This window comes from Hesperophylax consimilis, chromosome 13 (genome assembly GCF_061612785.1).
Source record: "Hesperophylax consimilis isolate HC1 chromosome 13, BYU_Hcon_1.0, whole genome shotgun sequence".
Lineage (NCBI taxonomy): Eukaryota > Metazoa > Arthropoda > Insecta > Trichoptera > Limnephilidae > Hesperophylax > Hesperophylax consimilis.
This window is the reverse complement of record NC_142848.1, coordinates 32,787,257-32,812,519: the sequence shown is the minus strand read 5'-3', so window position 1 is coordinate 32,812,519 and position 25,263 is coordinate 32,787,257. Positions and strand designations below refer to the sequence as shown.

The following is a 25,263-nucleotide window of genomic DNA, read 5'->3' as shown; positions in this document are numbered from 1 at the left end:
TTTGGCTGTGGAAGTGGAATGTTGAAGAATCGGATATCATATGACAAGAAGAACTGATCGGAATAAGCGCTAATACAGAACTTAAGGGGCAGTTCAGTAGGGCCAGCTACAGAAAGAAATTCCCATTGCTTATCCTGCTCCATTTTCATTTGATGTAATACCTCACAAGGGCGCCCCTGTCTGCACAACGTAAAGACAGAGGAACTATATCGTCACCCGGTTGTTGGACAGGTAAGGGAAGGGAATCTTCTTACAAAAAAAGAGAAATGATTATCACATGGGACGTTAATATTTTTAGGAAAATTCAATATTCGGCAGGGAGGGGGTCTATGGAAAAAAATATATTTGGAAAGTGGTCTACGGTGCAAAAAAGTTTGGGAACCTCTGATTTAAAATAATATATAGTGTACTTGCGGCACATTCCAGAGTGGAAGATACTCTCAGCAACGCCCTGATGTAAGACCACCATTCATAATTGCTTGAAATGGCTTTGGCTGTGTTTGGTGATTAGATCTGAATAGCCAGGTACTCCCCCACCTTCCTCTTATCCATCTCATTCCCCTCCCCACAACCTTCAGCCTCAAAACATACCCCAATTGGGGATGCGATAGTCTCACTAGTCTAACTGACGGTTGGGACCAGTTGGGACTCTTGTGTGGTATTTACACAAAAAAAATTAAAGGAATGTACCACGAACGGTGGCGATTCCCAATTCACAATTGCAGTGGTTTGGCTCGTGATTCAGCTCGCAATTATATATGCACCTTTACGGATTGCACTGTTTTTTTTTTCTTACAAGCTTGTGTTGAATGTAATGCTTATCGGATTTTAAGAATGTGACATCTGAGCCACTCACGTGACAAGTCTGAGCATAAATGACTTTATCACAAGTTACTTGCCAGTATTATTATTGTTCAGTAACTTGTTTTCTTGCCAGTACTAATCCATTAAACCAATTGAGAAATTCTTTGAATTCTTTAGGCCTTGTAATTGAAATATCCATTACAATGGAGCTCTCAACAGCACCATTATTTGTGGTTACCTCTGCATAGATAAATTTGTAAACCTGTAGTAACTAGTTAACATGATGCTTTTCATTGAAATGCAGATAATATTTAAAAAAATAAATAATTGGTGTCTTTTGAACATGAATACAATGAATGTTGTTAAAGTTGCCGAATTCTGCCTCACGCTCGCAATAAAAAAAGAATAACACTTGATTTAAACTTAATTACTAATCTAAACATCCATAAAATAGGTTTTTAGGTTGTTATTTTAATAATTTATGTATATTTCGTAACCTTCAACCTTACAAAAAATGGAATTTTAACCTGTAAGACCGGTGACCTCATAACGAAAATCTTCATTTTTCTCCCATAGCTCCATGACGGTCACCGGTGACCGCAGTTAATTTTCTTGATTTTCATGGAAAATTTTGGTCAAAAAAAAAAAGGAATACGTTTTGATGGTCGCCGATGCCATCTGAGTATTTTTTTTTCAAATTTAAAATGGTAATGTTTCTTCATTTCTACAATGGCGTTCAACGTGCTAAGGGCAAACATGTAGACAATATCACACTGGCAAATATCCATATCCAAAGGCAAAATGAATGCATTAGGTCGACAATGTAATTGCAGTGCTTCGAGACATGCGTGGCCACAATTCTTCAACTGCATTTGAAGGGCTCCAGGTCCTAGGTGTAAATGCATCTTTTACCATCTCCCCCAACATAAATAGTTGTTAATTAATTTTTTTTTTGCGAATTAAGTGTGAGGCGGAATTTAACAAGTTTATCGAATATTGCTTAAATAATAACTGTCATTTATGCAGTGCGAGTTTAGTGACATTTGTCAACAGCAAATAAAGAGTTTGTATCATATTGTTTTTTTGCAGATTTATTCCCAAACGGTGCCTTATCCGTACGCCTCGTCGCTGGCGCAGGAAATATTTGAGAGTGGCTTCATTCCCGGAGATACCGATTTCAGGATATTCAGAGACTTCGGACAGATATCAGGTAACAAACAACCATCAAAATAACAATTATAAATATATTCAATACATCTAATCAAGTGTCACAGGCATCAGCTGTGTTTGGATTAATCGAGGCCACGATATTATTATTATTAAATTTCGATTGTTGAAAAATTGGATTATTTTTGTTATTCTTACAAAACTTTTTAATACGAAATGTGAATTCCGACGAAAATCACTTTTATTTTGTTTATCCGCGTTTGAAAATGTATTATGCCCTTTTTTAATAGCATTAACTTCCGATTAAATAAATCTATTTCCTCTGTAATTCTCCAATAATTTCATCGAAAGTCAGCTTTAATTTGCGAGGCGGGTATTGGTAACGCCGCCCCGGAAACCATTTATTATATAACCAACACCTCTGCCATAGGCCACCCCAAGTGGTTCGCTACATTTGGTGACTTAGCAGGGGTGTCCGGGTTCATCGGATGAGGTGTGTTCAGATTTTGGTTGCGGATGTGCCTACCCACCAGTTGTGTGGCGGGCCGGTTTGGGAAGACCCTTTGACCTCTCTAGCTGGTCACTATCGTCTTGCACCGCAGCGGGAGGGATGGATTCATACATCCATCACTCCTGGACACATTGACCTGTAGATTCCTACCCACCCCTCATACCCTATTCCTTCCCAGAACTTCGTCTTCTTCCTTTCCTTCAAAGGCCCACAGGGAAATTATTTTCCTCAGGGCCTCCGTGTGTGGGGTTAATGTAAAAGAAAAAAAAAACTCTTTAAGATCTTTTCCTTGGCTTTTCCCAGTAATAAGCCAATAGCAAACATCGTCGCCGTAATAACAGTTTTTCACTCATTATATTACCAACCAACTTAATTAAACATATATAGTACATAAACTAAGTAATTACCAATAGTTACCACACCCTCTCTTATTTCGCATAAAGTCATTTTGTTTCTCATTTAGTGACTACGCAAAAAAATCACTAATATATATATTTTTTTTTATTGTGGAAAACAGTTTACATATATAACCAATTACATTTCACAATTTGTAGTTAATAGCTTAATTATATAATATAATAGGTACATTAATAATGACAGGTGCTAAAGAATACCATTATTTCGCTCTTGAAATGATTGAGATTCGATTGAAAAATGTCAATTTCGGAAGAAAGGTTTAATAGTGAGGTCATTCTTCCCAGAGGCATGATCATTGGTAGGTTGGTCCTGCATCTAGGAAAAATAAACAGCCTGTGTTGCCTCGCTCTGGTGAAGTTATCGGGGACATAAAGTGACAATTTTTTCAGAACATCAGGATTGCAAATCTGCCCGTTTAGCAGCTTGTGTGCTACCAATAATTGCAATTTAAACTTTTTAAGAAACTGGTATTGTCAAAAAAACACTAAATGTATTTTTTGGCGTACCTTAAAGATTAACAGAGACAATTTAAAGATTTGATTGCGCAATTATTAAACTTAAAGAGACTCGGACACGGTCAAGCGGCTTGATCGCAAGCACGTAGTTTTTTTGTCTATTGTTGTCTATTGTTGTCTATTATTGTCTATGCTTAGCGGCTTGACAGCCCGCATCAAGCCTCTCCGTCAAGCATGGCCACGCCTTCCTGTGATTTCGTGGTGGTCTATGTATTGTACTTCTATGCCTTCCTGTCATTTCGTGACTCGCGGCAAAATGGAATCTGTCAAAGACAAAGCGTTCTTGGCTCTTACATTAGCTTTATGTTTGAATAAAATAATAAAAAGAAACGAATTTGGTGTCAAGAATGGTACAAGTTAAGGTACCGCTTTACCCATGAGCATTTGCAAAGTGTATTACAGGCTACAGCTATTTTTTGTATGAATATCTTGTGCGGTATTCATACAAAAAATATGTTTTCTCCATTGAAAATTCAGAAAATTATTTATTCTACAGTTTGATTATTAATGACCTTGAAAACCGCTGTAATTATTATTACAAAATACTAAAATACTTCCAGAATTTTTAAATTAGATGGATTTCTACAAATTGAACACAAAAACAATAACTAAGTACCTATTTTATAACAATTTTATTCAATTTATATCATTGTTTATGATACGTGATATTTATTTGTCTATTGTCGTTTGTCTATTCCCACAAAAATATAAATTCGCATCAAGCCTCGCCGCAAGCACGTAGAATTGCGCAATGCTTGCAAGCCAGCTTCGGTACACGGTCAAAATGCTTGACACAAAGTGCCATAGACAATAAACTACGTGCTTGCGATCAAGCCGCTTGACCGTGTCCACGTCCCTTTATAATAATAAATAAACGATAATTATTAAAAAAATCTTTTATTATTGCCCTTAAATAGACATTACAAATTGCAATCATAAAATACCCACTATCTCAAAACTGTCAATTTGTTGATGACTTTTCTGTCTACAGCAACGATTTATTTAGTAGATTCTATTCTAATCTTGATTCGAATTCACAATACGTACTTTTTCCTCTTAATCTCACTGCAAATTCTCTAAACGATTCCCCCTGTGATTGTTTAGCTGTAAAAAAAAACAATTTGCGCTCTTTAAATATCGATTGAGACCGCGCACAATGTTGATCTAACATCGTAGTTATTTTCTCATATGTGACCTCCGTCACCTTGGAATAGGTTTGAGTGTCGGAATCTGATAAATTTAACAGAGTTGCACGTTTCTTATGCAACAACAGGAACAAAGAATTAAATACAATCCTCCAAAAAAGATCAAGAGTAATGCTTTCAGCCGCTTCCACCAATTCACACGCCGCAGTAATGATGGGCTCCACTTCTTCCTTCCTTGATACTCGTGGATGAATTTCTATTGAGCCTCAATGATGGACTTTCAATGATTGTGACACGCCCTTTCACGGAGACCTAGCTCGATCGCGCCTATAGTTTTTGTCACAAGGAAGTCCGTGTGACAAAATATTCTTTTTTGTAATTTCCTGTATTCTAGTATGTGGATTCATACTGGTGTGTGGATTATATTGTGTTCTCTTCTGTGTATGATAAGGTTCATCTCTTCAAGAAAACCCATAGATTATTTGATTACATTTATAGGTTACGATTACAATTACACTTACACTTACAATTACAATTTTACAATTACGATTACACTTTCTGACGTACTGCTTCTTCACAAAATTATACATGCATCAGTTGATACACCAAACATTTTATCCCAAATTAATATCAATATACCATCAAGAAAATCAACAAGGAGGATGAAAGACATTTTCTATATTAAAGCCTACCACACAAATTCAGGATATTTTTCCCCTGTACCGCGAACATTAAGAAATTATAACATTATACATGGCTCTAATAATGAAATAGACATATTTAATGACCATTTTAAACACTTAAAAAAAAAACGTATTAACTTTAATCATATTAAGCTGATATTGTGATGAAGCCCTTTATTTAAAGAGAAGTTACATTGTACCTACCTAATCAGTGTCTCACCAGTACAGGTGTGACAATAATAAATTGTTTATGAATATATTTGTATTTACCTTTTACCCATTCTTATTTGTCATTTACTTCCGCATATTTAGCTTATTCATTTTGATATTATCATTTTGTTATTATTATGTATTGTAATATATGTATTGTATTATAATATGTATGTAAATTTTTGGGCACCATGCCTGTTTTATGTACTTAAATAAAAATAAATAAATACAAGTATGAATATCTCATAGCCACAATATAGCCGTCCTTGCTTAGTGCTAGAATTCGTCTGGGCGGCTCTGCGGCCGATCTTCCTAACTTAGCTCTTACTCGGAGGCATTCGTGAAACCTGAATACAAATACCTGGCGACAAACACTACACAAAGATACAAATATTATACTAAATTACATTAACTAAAATACATTGTCCCACTCTACAGCTGATGAGGTTGGTGTCTATTGAACTCTGTGAAGATTGTGTCAGCTATAATAGAGTTTTATTTAAAGTTCCATCGCCCTCTGTTGAACTCGACTGCTTCGTCAGTAATTTTGAAAAATTCCTTCATTCCGACCATAGACATATGAATATTAGTAGACCTGCCCTAAGTGATTTAAAGCATATTATTCCCCACTCCCCATACCGGTTCCATTGGAGCCGGCTGGGCTCGCGTATGGCCTCAAGTGAATTTAGAAAACGTGACATCATCATTCTTGTGCGAACTATGGTCGAGGCATCATCGGTTCATTTTACGAAATAACACGGCAAAATGGTAGCTTGTGCTATGAAAACTTGTAAAAATAGATGTGAAAAAGAGAATAAACCCAATTGTCATATTACATTCCATATATGAGCATTATTTTACTTTATTTTAAGCATATTCACATCGTATAATATGGATCAGTTGTAGAAACATATACTATCACATCGAGATACGTCTGGACGCGAAACACAAAGCTGGTTGGTTGCTGGGAAGTAAATTATGAACATTTATAAAAGTGTCTTAACTAAATACGTAAACGAAATATTCGACTCTGAAAATAGAAGATATTTATTTTGCCGAATTTGGACTTCGCAAATTTGTTCATAACGTGGCGAGTAATTTGCGCTCCCATGTAAAAATGTCTATTCATTCAAAAGCAGATTTTACTTTTAAGAACTAAATGGTGATATTATAATGCGAGATGCCTATTTACTGTCAGATTGATTTATTGACGAATCACAGTCAGCTTTCCTCTCTGCGTCCCGCAACTCTTGTTTTAACCCCTCGTCCTTAACTTCTCGTCTATTAATATTCATATGTCTGTGATTCCGACATTGATTTTTTGAGCTCAGTGCAGTCTTATTTAGGGCCCATGCACTTATAATGGTTTATTGACCTCCTCACACCTATATATATATATATATTTTTTTTTTTTGTATTAGGCAATTCACCCTAAAAACACCTATATAAACTTCCTCTATCCTCATAATGTTATAGATCCATTGGGTCCATATATTTTGTAGTCTTACCCGCTTATAACATGATGTAATATTTTTTTATTCATTACTAGCTGACGTGTTCCGTACTTTCAATAAATATAATATCCATGTATTATATATATAAACCTTTCGGAAGAAATTGACTAAATGATAGTGAAAACCCTATAGAACTTTATTGAATAGTTTAGAAGAACTAAGCGCACAAACAGACAGGTGCTGATAATGACTTTGTTTTATAGTATTTAGAGATTTCAATGTATTGTCACGACCTCGAATTTATTAAAAGATTATCAGGAAACGGCCTGTAATCCCGTTTTTAGTTCATTATGATCTGGGATGTTCCCGAACGTTCCAGACTATTCTCGAACATTCCACAACATTCCAGAATGTTCCGGGATGTTCTGGAATGTTGTGGAAATTTCTAGAGGGCGAAACTTCCAGCCCTTATATCTTCAAAAGCACGCCCTTCAGGTAAAAACGGGAACCTTCTTCATGGATGGGGGATAGAGGGCTACCACACCGCTTAACTCCCTTGATCGTATCGTTACTCGTTTCTGAGTTTTAGCTGTACATACATTGTAAACATACTTTTATAATATATATTGATTTTAGGTCTGGATTTTGCCTGGAGCACCAATGGATATGTGTACCACACCAAGTTCGACCAGGTTAACCAAATTCCACTGGGAACCCTCCAGAGAACTGGAGACAACATCTTGGCACTGTCGTTAGGTGAGTTTGTCTCACAACACCTACATTATGTTAAAAGTTCATAATACTTTTTTTACTTTAGTATATTTTACTATTTATGTATTATGCTAGTGGTTTACTCAACCGAAGTAGTAATAAAAAAGTCACGTTTAAAAAAAAAAAATTTATACAGCATTCATTGCTTAAGACACTGTATTTATTTAAATACTAGATGACGGGTATCCGGCGTTTTTAGGGGACTTAAATGGTTTGGGGTAAAGTTTTGAGGCATGCAATTCCGAAGAACATTATTTGGATGTATCTCATAAGGTTTAGCCAGCATTAGTAATGTAAGCACCTGAAAATACTTTTTTACAACTTGATTATAAAATATTGACTTTTCTCTAATTTTTATAAATATAATATGCATGTATTATGTATATAAACCTTCCAGAAGAAATTCTCTAAATGATAGTGAAAACCATAGAATCTTAATCTTCCTCATTACTCTTACATCAGCCTTGCATTTTTTGCGAATCTCCACATTTCTCACACAGTCATAGATGGTTTTACCACTTAAAAAAAATGGTTAAAGAAATTAGGTAAGAATATATGAAATAGGATTTACATCAGTTTTCTACATATTATGATATTTTAATATTACACTTCCATATCAATAGCATCGGAGCAATCATATATTTCCCATTTGAATTCGTATAATATTAAAGACTCTTGGCTTTGTTTTGAGAGCTGCAAAAGATTTCAATAATTTAGGAACATTTATTATGTTATATAAAACCCTTGTCAGATTCCAACTTGAGTATAACTCTACGTTATTGTCTCCATTTTCAATATTCATTCAGATAACACTGAAAAGATTCAACGGAAGTTTATAAGGTTTATAAATTGCATATTCCTATACAAAACATAAACTACAATTACCTCTTGGATAAAATGTCTCTATTGAAACTTTCAGAAAGAAGAATAAGCACAGATTTAATACTGTTACAAAGAATACTACATTTTAAAATTGACTCCCGAATTACTTCAATGTATCAATATCCATGTTCCCAAAAAATCATGCCGACATTTCTTACCTTTTTACTTCAATAACACCAGGACGCTAGCTTACCAAAATTCTCCGATTCCGAGACTTCACAATCTCGGAAACAAATATTCTGATCTGGGTGATATATTTCATTTGAAAACTAATCAGTATAAATGTTGTATATTCTATCACTTTTATTCTTCTAGACACAAATAGACCTATGTACCCATATAACTTCTCCGCTTCTAATACTATTTTGTTTTGTTGAATAATTTAAACTCAATTATATGCGTGAGGATTAATTTTTGCCATTATGTTTACATTCTTCTTTATTGTATTAATTTTTAAATGTTTACTCTGATACAAAATGCTTGTATTTTTTACAAAGAAAAGCCCACTAGGGCGTGTAATAAATAAATAAATAAATAATATTACAACGTTGTACGAGAGAGGAAACACAGAGGCCGGCAAATCGATCCACAGCCGAGCTGTTGAACTCACAAATGAGTCATAGAAGTGACCCGTTATCATGTGACAAATGTCAACCGTGTACAAATATTGGACGCGTGTTTGGCGTGTTTCCCGATTATGCACTAAGTGATCAATGACGATAGTTGCTAGGAGCTACTTCCCTTGTAATACCATGTTGTTCTGTTGTTTGCAAATGTATGTCCAAATTCAGAAAGATTACTTTAATTCTTCTCTCTTTTTGCTGCAGGAATCTCGAATGGCTACCAGCTGTCTATGTCCCCCTCCATGGACGGGCAGCCGGTGTTCTTTGACATCCTGGGTGCTTTCGTGGTGCGCCTGCCCATCGCCGTAGCGGGCCTGCTAGGTTTCATCGGCATTACCACCATGGCTGCCAACATATACTTCAATGTGGCGGCTGCTAAAATAAAAGGTATCATTTCACTGATTGAGACAGCTGTCAATGGGTTCTCATTCTTAAAACTGTATTTATATATCTATTGGTTTTATACCAGGCTTTATCCATGAATTTATTGTCTATGCAGACCGACAATAATCTTTTCTTCTTCGTATGGTGGAGGGGAGTTATTCAAGTGGGATGCTGAAATTATTCAGCCAATCCACGACATCTATATTTATTGTGAAAAACAGTGATTCCAGTAAAATTTACAACTACATATATAATAACATACATATGATTACATTAATCAATTACATACATGATGCAGCCTCATGTTACAAAAAATACTTATTCTAATCTTGAATTCACTGAGTTGACTGAAAAATGTCTATCATGGAAGAAAGGTGGTTTAGTAGCGTAGTCATCCTCCCCAGAGTCATGACCCCAGGTTGGTCCTGGCTCTTGGAAAAATAAAAAGCCTGTATTGCCTAGCTCTGATGAAGTTGTCGAGGACATAAAATGTAATACGTTCCAGAACATCAGGGTTGCAAATTTTTCCATTGAGCAGCTTATGTGCTACAAACACCATTGCAATTTTTCTCCTAATGTCTAGACGATCTAGTCTTAGCATTCCAGCGAGAAAGTCAGAGGGTTACAATACACATGTAGACACTTGATTCAGCACAGATGTGCCTCCGGAAAGAGGACATTCTTTTCCAAACTGTTGTGATGTTTGATTTTCACATTTAATCAATATTCAGAATCCTTCAGGCCCAATTTCATGCATCACATAATCACAGCGACTGTGACGACACCGGTTGCGGTTTAGTAACGTCCACATCTTCAGATCGATAGGCGTAACTACCGATGATTTTATACCGATTTCCTGAGTACGGTTGCGGTGATTGGTGTCCAGACCGTTGTAGATAACGCAATAAATCAGAATCGATATACACTGTCAACACTGGCCCATCTCTCTATGAATTGATATTGGCAGTCCGCATCTACTTTTTGACACTAAAATGGGATTAACTCTTTGCACGCGGCCGTATCAACTGTTGTTACGGCAAAAAGTCTATACTCACACGCGGCTGTATCAACAGTTGATACGGCAACTTTGACGGCCGATATTCCCGCTCTCTTTCGTCATAAATGTATTTCTTGCTCACTTGGACATTTGTAGAACTATCACGATGCTGACATCTACAAGAATTTCTCAAAAATAAAATTGTATTTCATAAAAAAAGATCGATAACCAAGTGCGCCTCTTCGCGCCTTTTAGTCCTTTAGTTTACATTTTTGTCAACGGATGGCGTTAGTACTAGTTTGTCATTCACAACTTTTCATAACTAAGAATGATAAGTGATCATGGTGTCCCACTTGTGTCTATAAACACAGTGGCCTAAGTACACACACACCGAGAGTGGTTTATTTATGACGCCGAGTGAATGGCGGGACCACATTCAAAAGATACGGTACGTCTTTGTATGAAATTTTATGTTTTTGTTTTTATAAACATCTAAGAGTGTTGACACACGAGGATTTGTTTTCATATTGTGGAGAATAATCTGTTCTGTCTATATGGTCCAATAAATCATGCCAGAATGCTATAATTTGACATTTAATTGCATGCATAGGTATTTGAAAATATGTACCGCGTACGGGTATAGATAAAACGGAGCAAATTAACGCGTTCAAAAGGTTAAATTAGTTCGTGAGGTTATTAGTCATATCTAACAACTTTTGTTTTTCCAAGTGGGAACGGAATCAATTGATCTCATCCCAGATGAACTAATTAAGTCTATGGAACGTGGGGTTCCATGATAAATCAACACATCGCCAATTCAACACACCTTTAAAAAGTGATATAAAGTCATAAGAAACAATGAAAAAAATTAAATTTAAACCTAACCGAACCTACTTAACCAAGTTAATAAAGTTTTTGTTTCATCACTTTCCATGACTTTATATAACTTTTCAAAGATGTGATGAATTATAATTTTGATGATTTATCCGGTCACCGGAACGTGGATATGATTTATTTCAGTTCTAAGAGCTTAGTTAGTTCACCCCCATTCATTAATAAGCCAGTTATTTTGCATAACAAACAACATTTCCAAAAAGTTGTGCATATTGATAGCTTATCCGACACCTTGGAGGCCTTGCTAAAAGTAGCGCCTCTTGTCACCCGACTGTCAGAATCATATTCTGGCCGTGCTCGCAAATAACGCTAGCTGACCATAGATGACGGATTTCGTCAATATCGTATTGACATAAGGCTATATCGATCGTCCGTGCTAGACATCCAGAGGTCTGGCTCTTAGTTTGGTAATTCACTTCTCATCAAAAATAATTTTTCTAGGAATCGATTCATCTGTGTACATGTCCAACCTTCGCTGGGCGTGCTTGGTGCTGTCGGTGTCTTGGGTGGTGACGGTGGGCTCGTGCCTTGGCCTGGCCGCGCTGCTGACAGCGTTGGGTCGCGCGATGGCATGGTTTGCCCGCCCCACCTGGCTGTACGCGCTCTACGTCACGCAGACCATCTGTGTACCTGTCATCTGCCTTCTGGCCGTCACCGCCAAACAGAGAGCCGTAAGTTGTTGTTGAATTGCGTTAACTTAAATCTAAATTGATGAGTTGTAATATGTATTATTGAGACATACAAACGGTTCATAGTCCGATTGAATACAAATACATATTTGAGCGAGACTCTATTTTTTCAGCATCTTAGTTAAGTTAAGTGTGCTATCCTATATGTTGCTTTTGAGACGTTTGCTTTTGCCTCTTTGGATTTCTTGAAGGAGGGGGGAGCTTAAGAATGGGAGAGATTAAGAATGTTATGTGATTGAATAATGACTTCTCTGTTTCTAGAACCCTGTGCTGTGGGGCTGGACTCTGGTGCAGGTGTACACGGACGCCCTGGCCCTGCTGTGGGGTTGTGTGCTGCTGCTATGCATGGCTCTGCGTGTGCGCTCGGGCTTTGTGGCGCTGCTCTGGGTGCTCTGCCCCTCCACTGCGGGCCTGTTGCGACACCTAGTGGGGGCCAACTGGAATGGTAACACTACAACTATCCCATATTCAACTTTCTTTCTTCATTATAATTTTCCTCCAATTTTCCTTTTCACTATATCAGATTTACATCATTGTATAATTTTGGTGGCGATACCTTTATTATAAACTAGCTGTACCCTTCCACACGTTGCTGTAGCTCAGTCTGTCTGTTCAGATAGAGAAACAATAGCGTGTGTTGCTTTTACCTCCAACAGATGGCGCTGTTTTTAAAAAAGCGAATGAACAAAGTAAGGAGTGTATGGAGAATATATGATGCAAATGTGAATGGTAGAAGAGGTCAGGGACGCCCAAGGAAGACATGGCACTATCAAGTGAATCAGATACTTGGTTTGATTGACTGATTGATTGATTGATTGATTGATTGATTAATTGATTGATTAATTGATTGCAGATTGGCGCCGGCTGTTTGTGTACCTGGGTGGGATGGTGCTCCCCTTCATCCAGACCTACTACCTGGTGTTGGGAGCTGTATACATGGCCATCCCCATCATGGGCAGATCCGGCAGTAACCTCTACCCGGAGGTAAGAACAACACAACAATACTGTTACTCATTTCAATCAATCAATGTTATGTAATTAATTAACGATAAACTGACAATAATTTTCATTGTCTGCTTTCAGATCCCATCCCCAATGTTGTTTCTAGTTAACCTGTTGTACGCAGATGTCACAACAGTTGTCTTATCAAACACTTATCAATGTAAAAATGCTGCGTACGGGGGCACCTAGCATCGAAACGTTGCACGTTTAAAGAGTTGATACTGTATGTTTTATTTTGCAGCTTGTGGTGGGTGGACTCATCAGTGTGCTGTTCCTGTGCGTGCTGGGCTGGGTGGGCCCCCTCGTGCTAGGGGCTGAGTCTCCGTGGAAGTTGGTAAGTTCTATCTTTTTAATACATTATCAATATTAGCCATTTTACATGGCTGATACAGTCTCTTTTGACTGTGGAGATCGGTAATGTCTGATTGCGCCAATGTCCTCGCCATTGCCCAGGGTTGGAAATCGTGGACCTTTTGATGATAATTTTCTTAATCAAAGATAATAAGGAAGTTGAGTGAAAAATATTTTGACTTATAAAAAATATGTTCATGTAGATAAAAAAATATCGATTCTAAAAATATAAATATATTTCTATATTATTATTCTTAGAATTAGTTAAACGTTCTTGAAAAAGCATTCAATAGCAATAGACTGTATACGCTCCACGATTGGTCGAAAGAATTCTGACGTCACATGTGTCGTGACTTGTACGTTCAACGGATCACCTATGGTGCATCTCTTTCTATTACATGAGAGATGGTCGGTTTAGATGAGAGAGGTGTATAGGCCAAAGGTTTATTTGGGTTTGTCAAATATATGTACGTATTTGTTGTTATTATTATATGAAATGGATTTCTAAAGATACATATTCGTATAGTGCTTTATAATAATATGTTGTTTATTGCATAACTTAGAAGTTTTTATTATTATACATGTCACATAGCATGTGATACACTTCAGGCCGCCGGCCGCCCAGAAAGGTCTCACAGTGAACTGGGCTGTAAACCGTTATTTTACTTTTGGTCTTTACTTTTCTGCGCGGTGGTCCTGAATTAGCGCGTGGAACGTCAACAAGTAGCGACGGCAATACCGTACAAGTATCGTAACGGGCGGGAAAAGCAAATATTCTAACTTAAAATATTAATTTAACTATGAAATCTTAATCAATTTTCTTTTTTTTTTAATAACATCAATTCTAATAGACGGTTAACATTGGTAAAAAAATTACTGGAATTCCTTGTTGAAGAATTAAAAATTTTTCCATACAAAATGCTTGAGCGTCGTGGTTTTCACAGTTCTAATGACGTCACACCACACCCCGCCTCTTACCGCTCGGATTCCGCTCGTTTTGGCGGGCTTAATAAAATTTAAACTTTGAGAATTAATTTAATTATGAAAATAAACTTTAAAAAAAAAAAAAAAATACCAGTATTTAAGTTTGAATGCGAACATTGATAAAAAAAAATAAAAAAAATGGACTCAACTTCCTTATTGACGCGGATGGAAGTCAAAGATAAAAACTGTGCTAATTAAAACTTTTATATTTTGATAAACACACCAATGTTCTCTAGCGAGTCTTAACTCTATTTACAGTAAATTAGACGGCTTGTTATTACAAGTAAATATCATAGAGAAGAAGGAAGAATAATGTGAGTAATTTTATTTAATATGTTGACAAAACCATGGAAAAGGTATAAAAACAATGGTTTGTATTATTTATATGTTTTCGCTTAAAATGAGTAAATTCTAATACAAAGGTGCAATCACATTTTGAATTACACAAAGGCAAAGTCCTTAACAAAGAATATCATTGAACTAAGTACTAATAGCAAAAATAAATACTAAATGTTCTTGAAATGAAATTAAACCGTGTCAGCAATCTTTTGTCTTCTAATACTGTTATTAGTCCTTCTATATCAGTGATAGATACCTAGTATCAGTATCGCCGTGCCGATAGACATAATTCAGAATCGAAACACTGCACGAAATGGCTTTAGCTGTGTTTAGTAACTATATCTGAATGGCCAGGTACTTCCTCATCTTCTTCCCCTCCTCACTACCTTCATCCTTCTTCTTCGATGGCGCTACAGCCCATATCGAGCTTTGGCCTCCTGCAACAGTCGCCTCCAACTCCTCCTGTCCTCAGCGGCTGACTTCCAGTTTGTCACCTGGAGAAGCTGTGCTGCATCCCCTCTTACCTCATCTTCCCACCTCAGTCTGGGTCTTCCCACTTTTCTCTTTCCACCTGGGTGACCAGTCAGAATTCTTTTTGGGACGCGTGTATCCGGCATTCTCTGTACATGCCCAGCCCATCTCAGCCTGAGGAGTCTCATGTGTGCAGAGATGCTAGGGGCCTTATATATATCGTACAATTCTATATTGTGCCGGATACGCCACTGTTCGCCCTCTTTCACGGGTCCACATATTCTTCTCAGCACCTTTCTTTCAAAAGTATCCAGCATTTCAGCCATCTTTACCGTCAGTGTCAGCGCCTCACATCCATATGCCAATACAGTTCTTACAATGGTCTTATATATGGTTATTTTGGTTTTTCTGTGGACACTACGTGACTTAAACACTGGCAGCAAAGAGAAGTATGTTTTGTTGGCTGCTGTGATTCTCCTTCTGATTTCTGCTGGATCCTCATTGTTCTCTGTCAGGCTGGAGCCCAGGTAGGTGAATTGATCGACCACTTCGTATGAGTAGTTGTCTTTAAATAGTGCACTACTTCTTCTTCTGTGTGAGGGGTTCCTGCTCTGTACCATCATTTTTGTTTTGTCAACATTAACTCGCAGTCCTACTTCCCGCGCCGCTGTTTCTAAAGGGTCGAAGACCTCCTTAATGGCTGAAATTGATCTTCCGACAATGTTGATGTCATCCGCATATCCGACAACTTGACTGCTCTTGAAACAAATATTGGAGCCAGTGTCTATTAGTGTTTTTCGTATTACATGTTCGAGCACAATGTTGAAGAGAGTGGGAGCCAGACTGTCCCCCTGTTTAAGTCCCTGTGATACTGTAAATTCTTCCGACAATTCTCCGTCTATTTTGACCTGACATCTTGAGTCTGACATTGTGGCTTTTATGAGCCTAACCAATTTAGGTGGAATCTGGAATTGTAGTAGTATGTCATATAGACACTCCCGATCTATGCTATCATATGCTTGCTTGAAATCAATGAATAGTTGGTGTATGTCTATGTCAAATTCCCAGCACTTTGCCAAGATCTGTCTGACGGTGAACAGTTGGTCTGTTGTGGATCTACCGGTGCGGAAGCCTGCCTGATACTCTCCCAGTAGGTTTTCTGCATATTTATCAATTCTTTGTTTCAATATCATGGTGTAGATTTTATATGCTGTGCATAGAAGTGATATTCCTCTATGATTTTCGCATTTTAATTTGTCACCTTTCTTGTGAATTGGGCATATTATGCTTATTTGCCATTCCTCTGGGATTTTTTCCAGTGTTCATATTTTAGTTATTAAATTGAGTAGCAGATTTCTCAGATGCTCATTTCCATATTTGAACAACTCTGCCGGGAGGTTGTCTTTCCCAGGTGATTTGTTGTTTTTAAGTTTCTTTAGTGCAGCATTTATTTCTTGCATTGTTGGTGGATTCGCTGATTCTTCATTACTTGATTCAGTGGGGATGTTGGTAGGGTGACTTCTCAGGTCGCTATTAGGGTTGAGAAGTTTATAGAAGTAGTTTTTCCACACTGTTTTTATTCGTTCTTTATCTGATATAATTGATCCATCAGCGTCTTTGCATAGTGTTGTATTCGGTTTGAAACCCTTCTTGAAGAAGTTTACTCCCCTATATGCTTCTCTAGGATTATTATTGACAAAGTCCTGTTCCATTTTTAGCAGTATATCATTCAAGAATTTTCTTTTCTTTCCCCGTATCAGCTTACTCGTTTCTTTTCTCGCTTGTTCGTACGCCTGTCTTTTGTTTCTTGTTGACGTTTCCAAGTACTTCTTTCTGAGTGTATTCTTATCAGCTATCTTTCTTTCACACTCTTCATCAAACCACGGGTTCCTGGGCTGTCTGGGCATGTTTCCGACACTTGATTCCACTGCTCTTACAATTGCTTCTTTTATATCATTCCAATCTTTTTCGAGTGATTCTTGGGAGTTCTGCTCAATGATCTGATTTGGTAGGCTATTTAAAAGGGCGTTGTGATACGATACTGCTCTTTGCCTTCTGGTGTTTTTAGAGCTTCCGTATTGATTTTTGGAATAGTTGGTGATTTTCGTGTCCTGTTGTTTGCAATTCGGCTCCTATAGGTGGCCACCACCATGTAGTGGTCTGAATCACAGTTGGCACCCCTATACGTCCTTACGTTTGTGATGCTCGTTGCCCCCCTTCTTTCTATCAGGACATGATCAATTTGGTTATGGTGTCTACCATCTGGCGACGTCCAGGTCCGTTTGTGTATGTCTTTTCTTGGGAATTGAGTCGAGGCCACTATTAGGTTTCTTGATTCTGCGAAATCAATCACTCGGGTTCCGTTATTATTAGCGTGCTTGTGTAGACTGTTCATTCCTGTAATGTGTTGGAGCAGAGGATCCTGTCCTATCTTGGCGTTAAAGTCCCCAATTACCATCTTAATGTCGTTCGATGGTAATGTGTCGTAGACCTGTTCGAGTTTCTGATAGTATGTATCTTTCATTATGTCCTCTTTATCTTCCGTTTCAGCATGTACGTTGATCAATGTTACATTGAAAAATTTCGTTTTTATGCGTAAGCTGCACATTCTTTCATTAATGGGTTTAAAGTCTAATATGCATTTTCCCATTTTCCGGTCCACAATGAAGGCCACTCCGAATTTATGATGTCTTTCATTTCCACTATGCAGTATCGTATGCGTTCTTGTGTCAAATGGCTCAGATCCTATCCATCTGGTTTCTTGCACCGCCATTATGTCTATTTTATATTTCGTCATCTCCCTAGTGATCTCTCCTAGGGCTCCACTTCTATACAGCGTCCTTGCGTTCCAGGTAGCTATTTTCAAGTCCTTATTTCGTTTGCCGGGTCTTTTCCTAAGTTCAGTTGTTGTCCGAGGCTCTGTGTTAGGATTCGTAATAGCGTTGCTTTTACAGGGAGAGGTTATTAGCCTCTCGCCCAACCCCCTACCAGGAGGGCCAGGGTTTTTCTGTAGGGGTTTCCATCCCTTAGCTGGGGGGTTCCGGTTTTATGGCGCCGGAGATTCGCCATTCATCCTCTCCTATCTGCTATGGCTGATGGTATTGCCATTGGCCACATTGCCCAGGGCTCGCGGGGCTTAAGAGACCACTCGTGGACGCTAGGAGTAGGACTATTGGTAGTGTTGCTGATGGAATGCAACAGTGGCGTTACACGGTATTTGATGAGTGACACATTTTTCCCAGCAAAAAATGCGTCTCCGTGACCCTACCAAACTTTGAGCCCCTTCATCCAATTGTGATAAAATAGTTCCACTTAATGAGACAGTTAATTATAATTCACATAAAAAAAATACAGTGTGTGGCAAGCCTACACACGACGGAAGTGAAACTTTTAGTATTCTTCTCTCTCTCTTTTCATTTCATTCTCTCTTTTTTTCTGTCTATTGACATATTTATAAGTAGCATGTGATAAAAAAAAATTAAAAGTTATAAAAATATGGGATTCGAACCCGGGTCCTGCATAACGAGTGTCGAACGCTCTGCCTCTAGACCTTGGAGGAAAGGTATCTCGCGCGACGAGAACCGCGTATACATCGTTTTCAAACACGGCAAATGAATAATATCACATAACGTCTCGTTAACGCTTTATATAGGGTCGAATCGAAGATATATCAGCAGTGTGAAGTCATATCTGTCGTTTTTCAAAATATTTCCGTATATTTGTCCGTTTTGGAAAAGATCTATCGTGTTTTAACAGTCATACCCGTATGGAGTCTGAATTTGAAAAACGTTTCTAAATTTTGAAAAACTCACTTACGGCTGTGTTTTTTACTAAAAAAACTCACGCACGTCTGCGAGGGTAATTAGTCGCGTTATCGGCCTTGATTAGTAATTTTAATGATTCAAAATAAAAATAATTAATCAAAATACCGAGCGACTCTACCGGCTCGATTTGTAAGCTATATTTCGACCAAAATATCATATAGTCAAAATATCTAAAAGTCGCAGCACGAGAGCATTTTATCACTTTTCCTCGTACTAAAAAAATCACAAAAAGAAAAAAAAAATTAGTTAAAGCGGGGATCGAACCTCGGTTCTTCACGACGACAGTCGGGCGCTCTGCCTCTAGACCGCGAAGCTGAGTTTGGAGAGTGACCTAAACTAGGTATATAATATTAGCTAGGCTCCTATAGCGAAATGATCACGGTTTTTCGTGACGGTCATCAGTCGGTTTTACTCCAGTCCTCGAAAATGCATAACGCGCGTAAAGAAGTTTCACTTCAAAAAGGAATTGTTAAGTATGTACCAGAAAATATCTACATAATTCATTTATGTAACATAAACAGCTTGAAATCTGTTATGAATGGATCTTAAAATAACACCTTCTAACAGAACACTTTGTCTTTATTTAGACTAGAAACTCTTATAATTGGGAATGAGTGTGTAGGATGTCCTGGAGGCCAATGTCCTCTCTCTCTTGTGCTCTCAAAATCTCTCTTTTGCTAAATACCTTACTGCTTCGGTTCTGAACTGGAGGGGCAAACCTATATACTAGAGACATCTCTTGGAGAACTCTATACATTTGTGAGTTACTAGCAGTAGAGCCATCTATGCTATGTAGCTCAAACTGTCACAAAACTTTATGAAATTCAACAATTTTTGTTTCAAAAAGTCATCTTCAAAGACAGGACTTTTTTTGTTGTTTGTTTTTGGGGTGTTATGCCGTGTTGCGCTAACTCCTTCTTTAGCCGACGTTTCGGACAGCGTTGCATGTTCACATCTTCGGATCTACCGGATCTGCCCTGATGATGGACACTAAAGAAGGAGTTAGCGCAAAACGGCATAACACCCCAAAAACAAACAACAAAAATGCTTTTGGCCGTGAGAATCTAAAAACTTACCTGACAGGACTTTTTCCTATTTTTGGCCCTTATCAGGAAGGGAGTTCTTTTCTCACCTCATCAATTTTCACACCCTTTCCAGGTGAACTGGCTGTTGGGTGTCATTCTGGTGTCTGTGGGGTTGATTATCCTGACCCCGTGGGGCTTCCCCTACTCGGGGGACGTGGCGCGCCCGGCCCCACAGCGCTTCATGGTCACGCACACACAGCGCACTTTCCTCGACCTGCACGGCAACATCACCGCCGAGAGCTCCGGATTCTGGATGATTGACCTGGATGCCAACAGTCCGCACTCTGTTGATGGATACGGTATTCTATTTTTCATTACAATATAGAGAAAACCCACATAATATAAAAGATTCCTGAGCTTTGAAAGGGATAATAAAGCAACAATAATTTGGAAAGCAATTATCACGTCATGTTTCGATAGCTCTTGGAAAGAACCGGATATATTTCTGGCCGCGAATTTCTTCCTTGAATATTGTATAGCGAAAGGGGAACGAACGGGATCTATAGAGGATGCCATCAGAATAATGAAAGTACTACCTTGGTTATGGTGTCGTCCTCAATGCTCCTCTTGGCCAGCACGTAATGAAACTCCACTACACTTTGAATGCAACCTTATAGAGGCGGTGTAGAAACTGCACTGTCGAACCTTTCGTCTCCTGGTGACAGGTTTACAAGGACGGAAAGGTAGGAAATAATTGTTGTAAATATCTATCGGTATATATGCCCGAACACGTCATATGTTTTTATTTATTTACTGTGTGAAAGTTGATTTATCCATGATTTGTATAGCGCCGCTTTTGTGCAAAATCACCTCAAGGGATTCTTAACATTTAGAAAGATAGTTTTATATCCACTGTTTTAGAAATTTCATTCACTAGCACCATTCCTTTTGTCATGCGAAGCTGTGCTATAACATCAGTTCTGCAGTGTGTTCAAGTCGTTGCGACGACTACCGCTGAAGCATACGAGTATAGGATATTAGGTATTATAACGTCTTTGTGTTTTGTGTGATCACCTTTTACATTTAAAATTATTGGGTTGTTACTACTGATCTTGGATTGGTGGAATAATAGTCAATAGACTGTAATCAACACAATGTACTGACCGGTTAGTGGCTGAGTTGAATTCGCAACAACTTCTGCTTAAAATGATGGTGTTTTTCGTGACCCGGGTATGTTTGTCTTTCTTCTTGGATGAAAGGTGTTGACGAAGAGACACTGAACAACCTCACAAGCTCTTATCTACATTGTTGTCCCTCTTTCATGCCATCGCTCTCATACAAGACATGACACGCACATTCGTTATGCAGTAAAGATTTTTAACACAAAAGTGACTTATTTATCTATGTTTTGTTCAGTGCCATCAATGCGGCGAGCTTTGGAGATGGGCAGTCCCGAGTGCGAGGAGCTGCTGTTCTGCGGCCTGCCTTATCTGCTGCCCGTGCGCCGCCTCATCAGCCACACGCACTGGCTGGCCGGACCTGCTCCATCCCTGCCCCTGGCTGCAACGCTGACGCTTACCAGCCAGGAGATTGTCAACTCCACCACACAGAGATTCCACTTCAAAATGACAGGTTGGTCTCTTTCACCATGTACACCTTACCCGCATAAATTCTGCCTTCTTTGATTCATTACCAATTTTGCTAATCTACGTATTTGACTTATGTCAATAGATGGTAGTAATGTGTAAATTTTTAATTTTTGTCAAAAGATGTCACTCATTCAAGGGATCTACATCCCGACATTTTATAACATTCTCCGCTTTAACTACGTTGAGCAATTCTTTTTTATGATGGAAAGTTGAATGACTCAGGCAAGTTTCTGCATTCGGAACGCTGCAACTGTGCAAGCCTTTCTGTGGCCTGAAGATCGACAATTATCAGGTCGTTTTGTGGGTCGACAATCAACGTGATTTGTCAAAAAACTAGAGATATCATTTAGCAGCTTCCTAGGGGCTTTCTCTTGTCATTGAAGCTAATTTTTTTTTTTTTTTTTTTTTTTTTTTCTTTATTCATGAAATATTAATGTGTACAGTTTTTACATGCTTTTCGACTACCACACTAGACACACGCCCGTATTATGAATAAAGTATTTGCAATACCAAATTTGTACAGTGTTCACGAAGTCGTCCACAATACAGTCCAGAGATACACATGTCCGATATTCGAAGATACAAGTATTTGGCGACTACCGCCATACATCTTAGTGGAGGTTCGTGCACAGACGCACATTTCTGACATTTTGTAAACTCGTCGGCGATACCAGTCTTGTACATAACATATGGAGTTTTCCATTGAGCCTGGTCACTGATGGAGTGGAAGTAAATGTTCTACTTCGAGGCTTTTTGTACTCACCCACTAATTGATCTACTAAAATATGGAGTTTTCTATTGAGCCTGGTCTCTGATGGAGTGGAAGTAGATGGTCTACTTCGAGGCTTTTTGTACTCACCCACTAATTGATCTACTAAAATATGGAGTTTTCCATTGAGCCTGGTCTCTGATGGAGTGGAAGTAAATGTTCTACTTCGAGGCTTTTTGTACTCACCCACTAATTGATCTACTAAAATTTTGATAAATTTCAATGGTATTTCATTGTTATTTTTTAATAAATTATTTATAAGAAATACCTATTGTTTATGTCGCCGCTGCGGCGCCATCGGAGTTGTTTAAATGTTTTCAGAAGCGACATGTACGGACCATGCACGACAAGTTGTTTGCGTCGTAAGTACACAACATGAGTATTGGAGACTTAAAGTTGTGAATTCACTAAAGAAATCGCATATTTAATGCGAAATCGAAACACCTGGTAAACTCGATATAACTAATAATAAATTTGTTTCCATTCTGTTTAGGTCCTGACCACATAGGAGTGATGATCTCGCCGGTGCTGGGTGCCTCGCTGAGGAGCTGGAGCATCCTGGCGGGCAGCAAGCCTCTGGCCAACCCGCCATGGAACGGGCGTGAGAACTATTTCATCTACTTCGCCGCCGGTTCCGATCACGAGATCCCCTGGCACTTTCATCTTGATATTGTGGTAAGATACTATATTTCATACATCATTTTTCAATAAATATATATTTGTAGGAGAGTGTTTGTCAACCAGTAAGTTATAAAACCCGACTCCCGAGAGATTGACCGTGGTGAAATCAGAAACTACAGTTTATTTGATACATAAAATACAACAATGTATGAATGAGAATGAGGGAAGGGATTTCTTTTTCTAATACGTGGAATACATTTCTGAGAAAATGGCGCATGTATACAATGATAATGGGTAGGAATATCATGCTTTTATTCTTGTATTTAAATAGTTTGTATATTTGGGAGGCAGGTTTGGGTACCGCTGCCCCGGGAACCATTTATTGTGTAACCAAACGCCAAGGCCGAGTTGTTTGACAGTCCGTCCTCTCTGCCTACTCTTGCGGAGAAAGAGCGTGATGGTTAGTTAGTCAATTGTACGCATTACTTCAGTTTGATATTTCTGATGGTCATTGTTTAGAATATCGTTATTAAGAAATTGTGTCATACTGCGCACATATAACGGGGAATTGGGGAATTATTCCAGTTTAATATGTTTGAGTGCCATACCCTGAGTGGTTGATACTAGAAGTATCCTGGTGCAAGATCACCATTCAGAATCGATACACTGCTTTAGTTGTGTTTGGGGATCAGATCCAAATATCCAAATTTTTCTCAACCTTCCCCTTTCTATCTCCTCCTTTCCTTTCCCACACCCTTCAGCCTCACAATACAACCCAATTGGGGATGACATAGTCCCACTGGCTCCGGGAAGTTTGATGTTTATGCAGTAACACTTCAAAGTTCTCAGTTCTATATAATATTTTGACATACGGCAGTCTAGCTGCTGGAGTGTCGTAAGTTTGTTTTATTGTATTTAATATTTATTATTCTCCTTTAGCATTCCTTCTCGTCACCTCCGTACCACTGGCTGGACATCAACGTGGTAGGGCACTACCTGCACGGGCCCCACAAGGCCAACTCCGTGCTCAAGTCCTTCGTCAACAACTTCCCCTCCTGGACAGCCGTCAATGCTTGGAGTGCCAGTTTCACCAGCTACATCTTCTAGTCTTTCCTAGGCACTACCTGGAAGTCAACTCCGTGCTCAATTCTATATTTTCTCCAATTATTGATTGGATCCTTCGATATGGCAACACTGGTTACTGTAGATGTCCGGGTAATCGTTCAAGACCGCTACTCCCTAAAATTAAAAGTGCACAATTGTTGTGTATGTAATAGTCATCTTTCTGAAAACAGGGGGTAAAATAATGTCATCTGGGGTCAGGGGTGGCCCTGAGCCACACGACTCCTAGCACTAGTAAAAAACCTCAAGGGAGCCACGTTAGATGTTAGGTATTATCAGCGCCTTGGCAAGTCGGCACCCGGAGAGAACTGCTCCAATTACTCCTGCACAGGGCCGGCCCTGTCTGGGATCTAAATCTGTCTTTTAATGCGTTTTACCGTGGCTATTTACATAACGATGAAAATAAATTGTAAATGTACATGTTCGTGACAACATTTACAGCAAATTCAGCGAAACATATTTGAGACTGCTTACTATAACAACTACAACAATTCATTTACATTTATAGTGATGTGCATTGCTGTGGAGTATAAGGTAAGCGTATCACTATAAATGCATATTTTTGTTATTTGTCTCTTGGTAACAGTTGTAAAGGGTGACTTGGGTCCCAGGACTAATAGTTATGGAGGACTTACCGGAGGAGTGGTTTTTGGAATATGGATCTGGAAATTGGATTTAATCGAGCTACGAGTATCCAAAATCTTTTATGGAATTTTGGCCATTTACTTTTGAACTGTTTTTGATTGGAATCAATCTCTGGAATAACTGCCACCATTTACGTTAGACTTTGTTATTTCAGATTAAAATCATATCTAATTATTTTACAGGAGATTTATTTAGCTTTCTGTTAAAATTTCTGCTTATGCCAAATAAAAAAAAATAGTATGCTACATCAGCGTGTAAGTTATCTAAAAATGCCATTAATTTGATGGTGGCAATAGTCCTAAATCAGAATAGAAT

At 38.3% G+C, this 25,263-nt stretch overlaps 1 protein-coding gene across 1 annotated transcript in view; it reads left to right on the top strand.

Annotated features, from left to right (window-relative positions):
* LOC149418832 (endoplasmic reticulum metallopeptidase 1-like) overlaps window positions 1-25,028 on the top strand; it is a 34,418-nt gene extending 9,390 nt beyond the window's left edge. Inside the window, exons 5-15 of the mRNA XM_089638682.1 lie at window positions 1,894-2,014; window positions 7,543-7,662; window positions 9,387-9,569; window positions 11,899-12,128; window positions 12,408-12,591; window positions 13,000-13,130; window positions 13,390-13,482; window positions 20,276-20,501; window positions 21,559-21,774; window positions 23,054-23,235; window positions 24,121-25,028. Coding sequence (XP_089494808.1) covers window positions 1,894-2,014; window positions 7,543-7,662; window positions 9,387-9,569; window positions 11,899-12,128; window positions 12,408-12,591; window positions 13,000-13,130; window positions 13,390-13,482; window positions 20,276-20,501; window positions 21,559-21,774; window positions 23,054-23,235; window positions 24,121-24,288 — 1,854 coding nt within the window. The 3' untranslated portion in view covers window positions 24,289-25,028. The remainder of the gene's footprint in view (window positions 1-1,893; window positions 2,015-7,542; window positions 7,663-9,386; window positions 9,570-11,898; window positions 12,129-12,407; window positions 12,592-12,999; window positions 13,131-13,389; window positions 13,483-20,275; window positions 20,502-21,558; window positions 21,775-23,053; window positions 23,236-24,120) is intronic.
* Window positions 25,029-25,263: the final 235 nt, after the last annotated feature.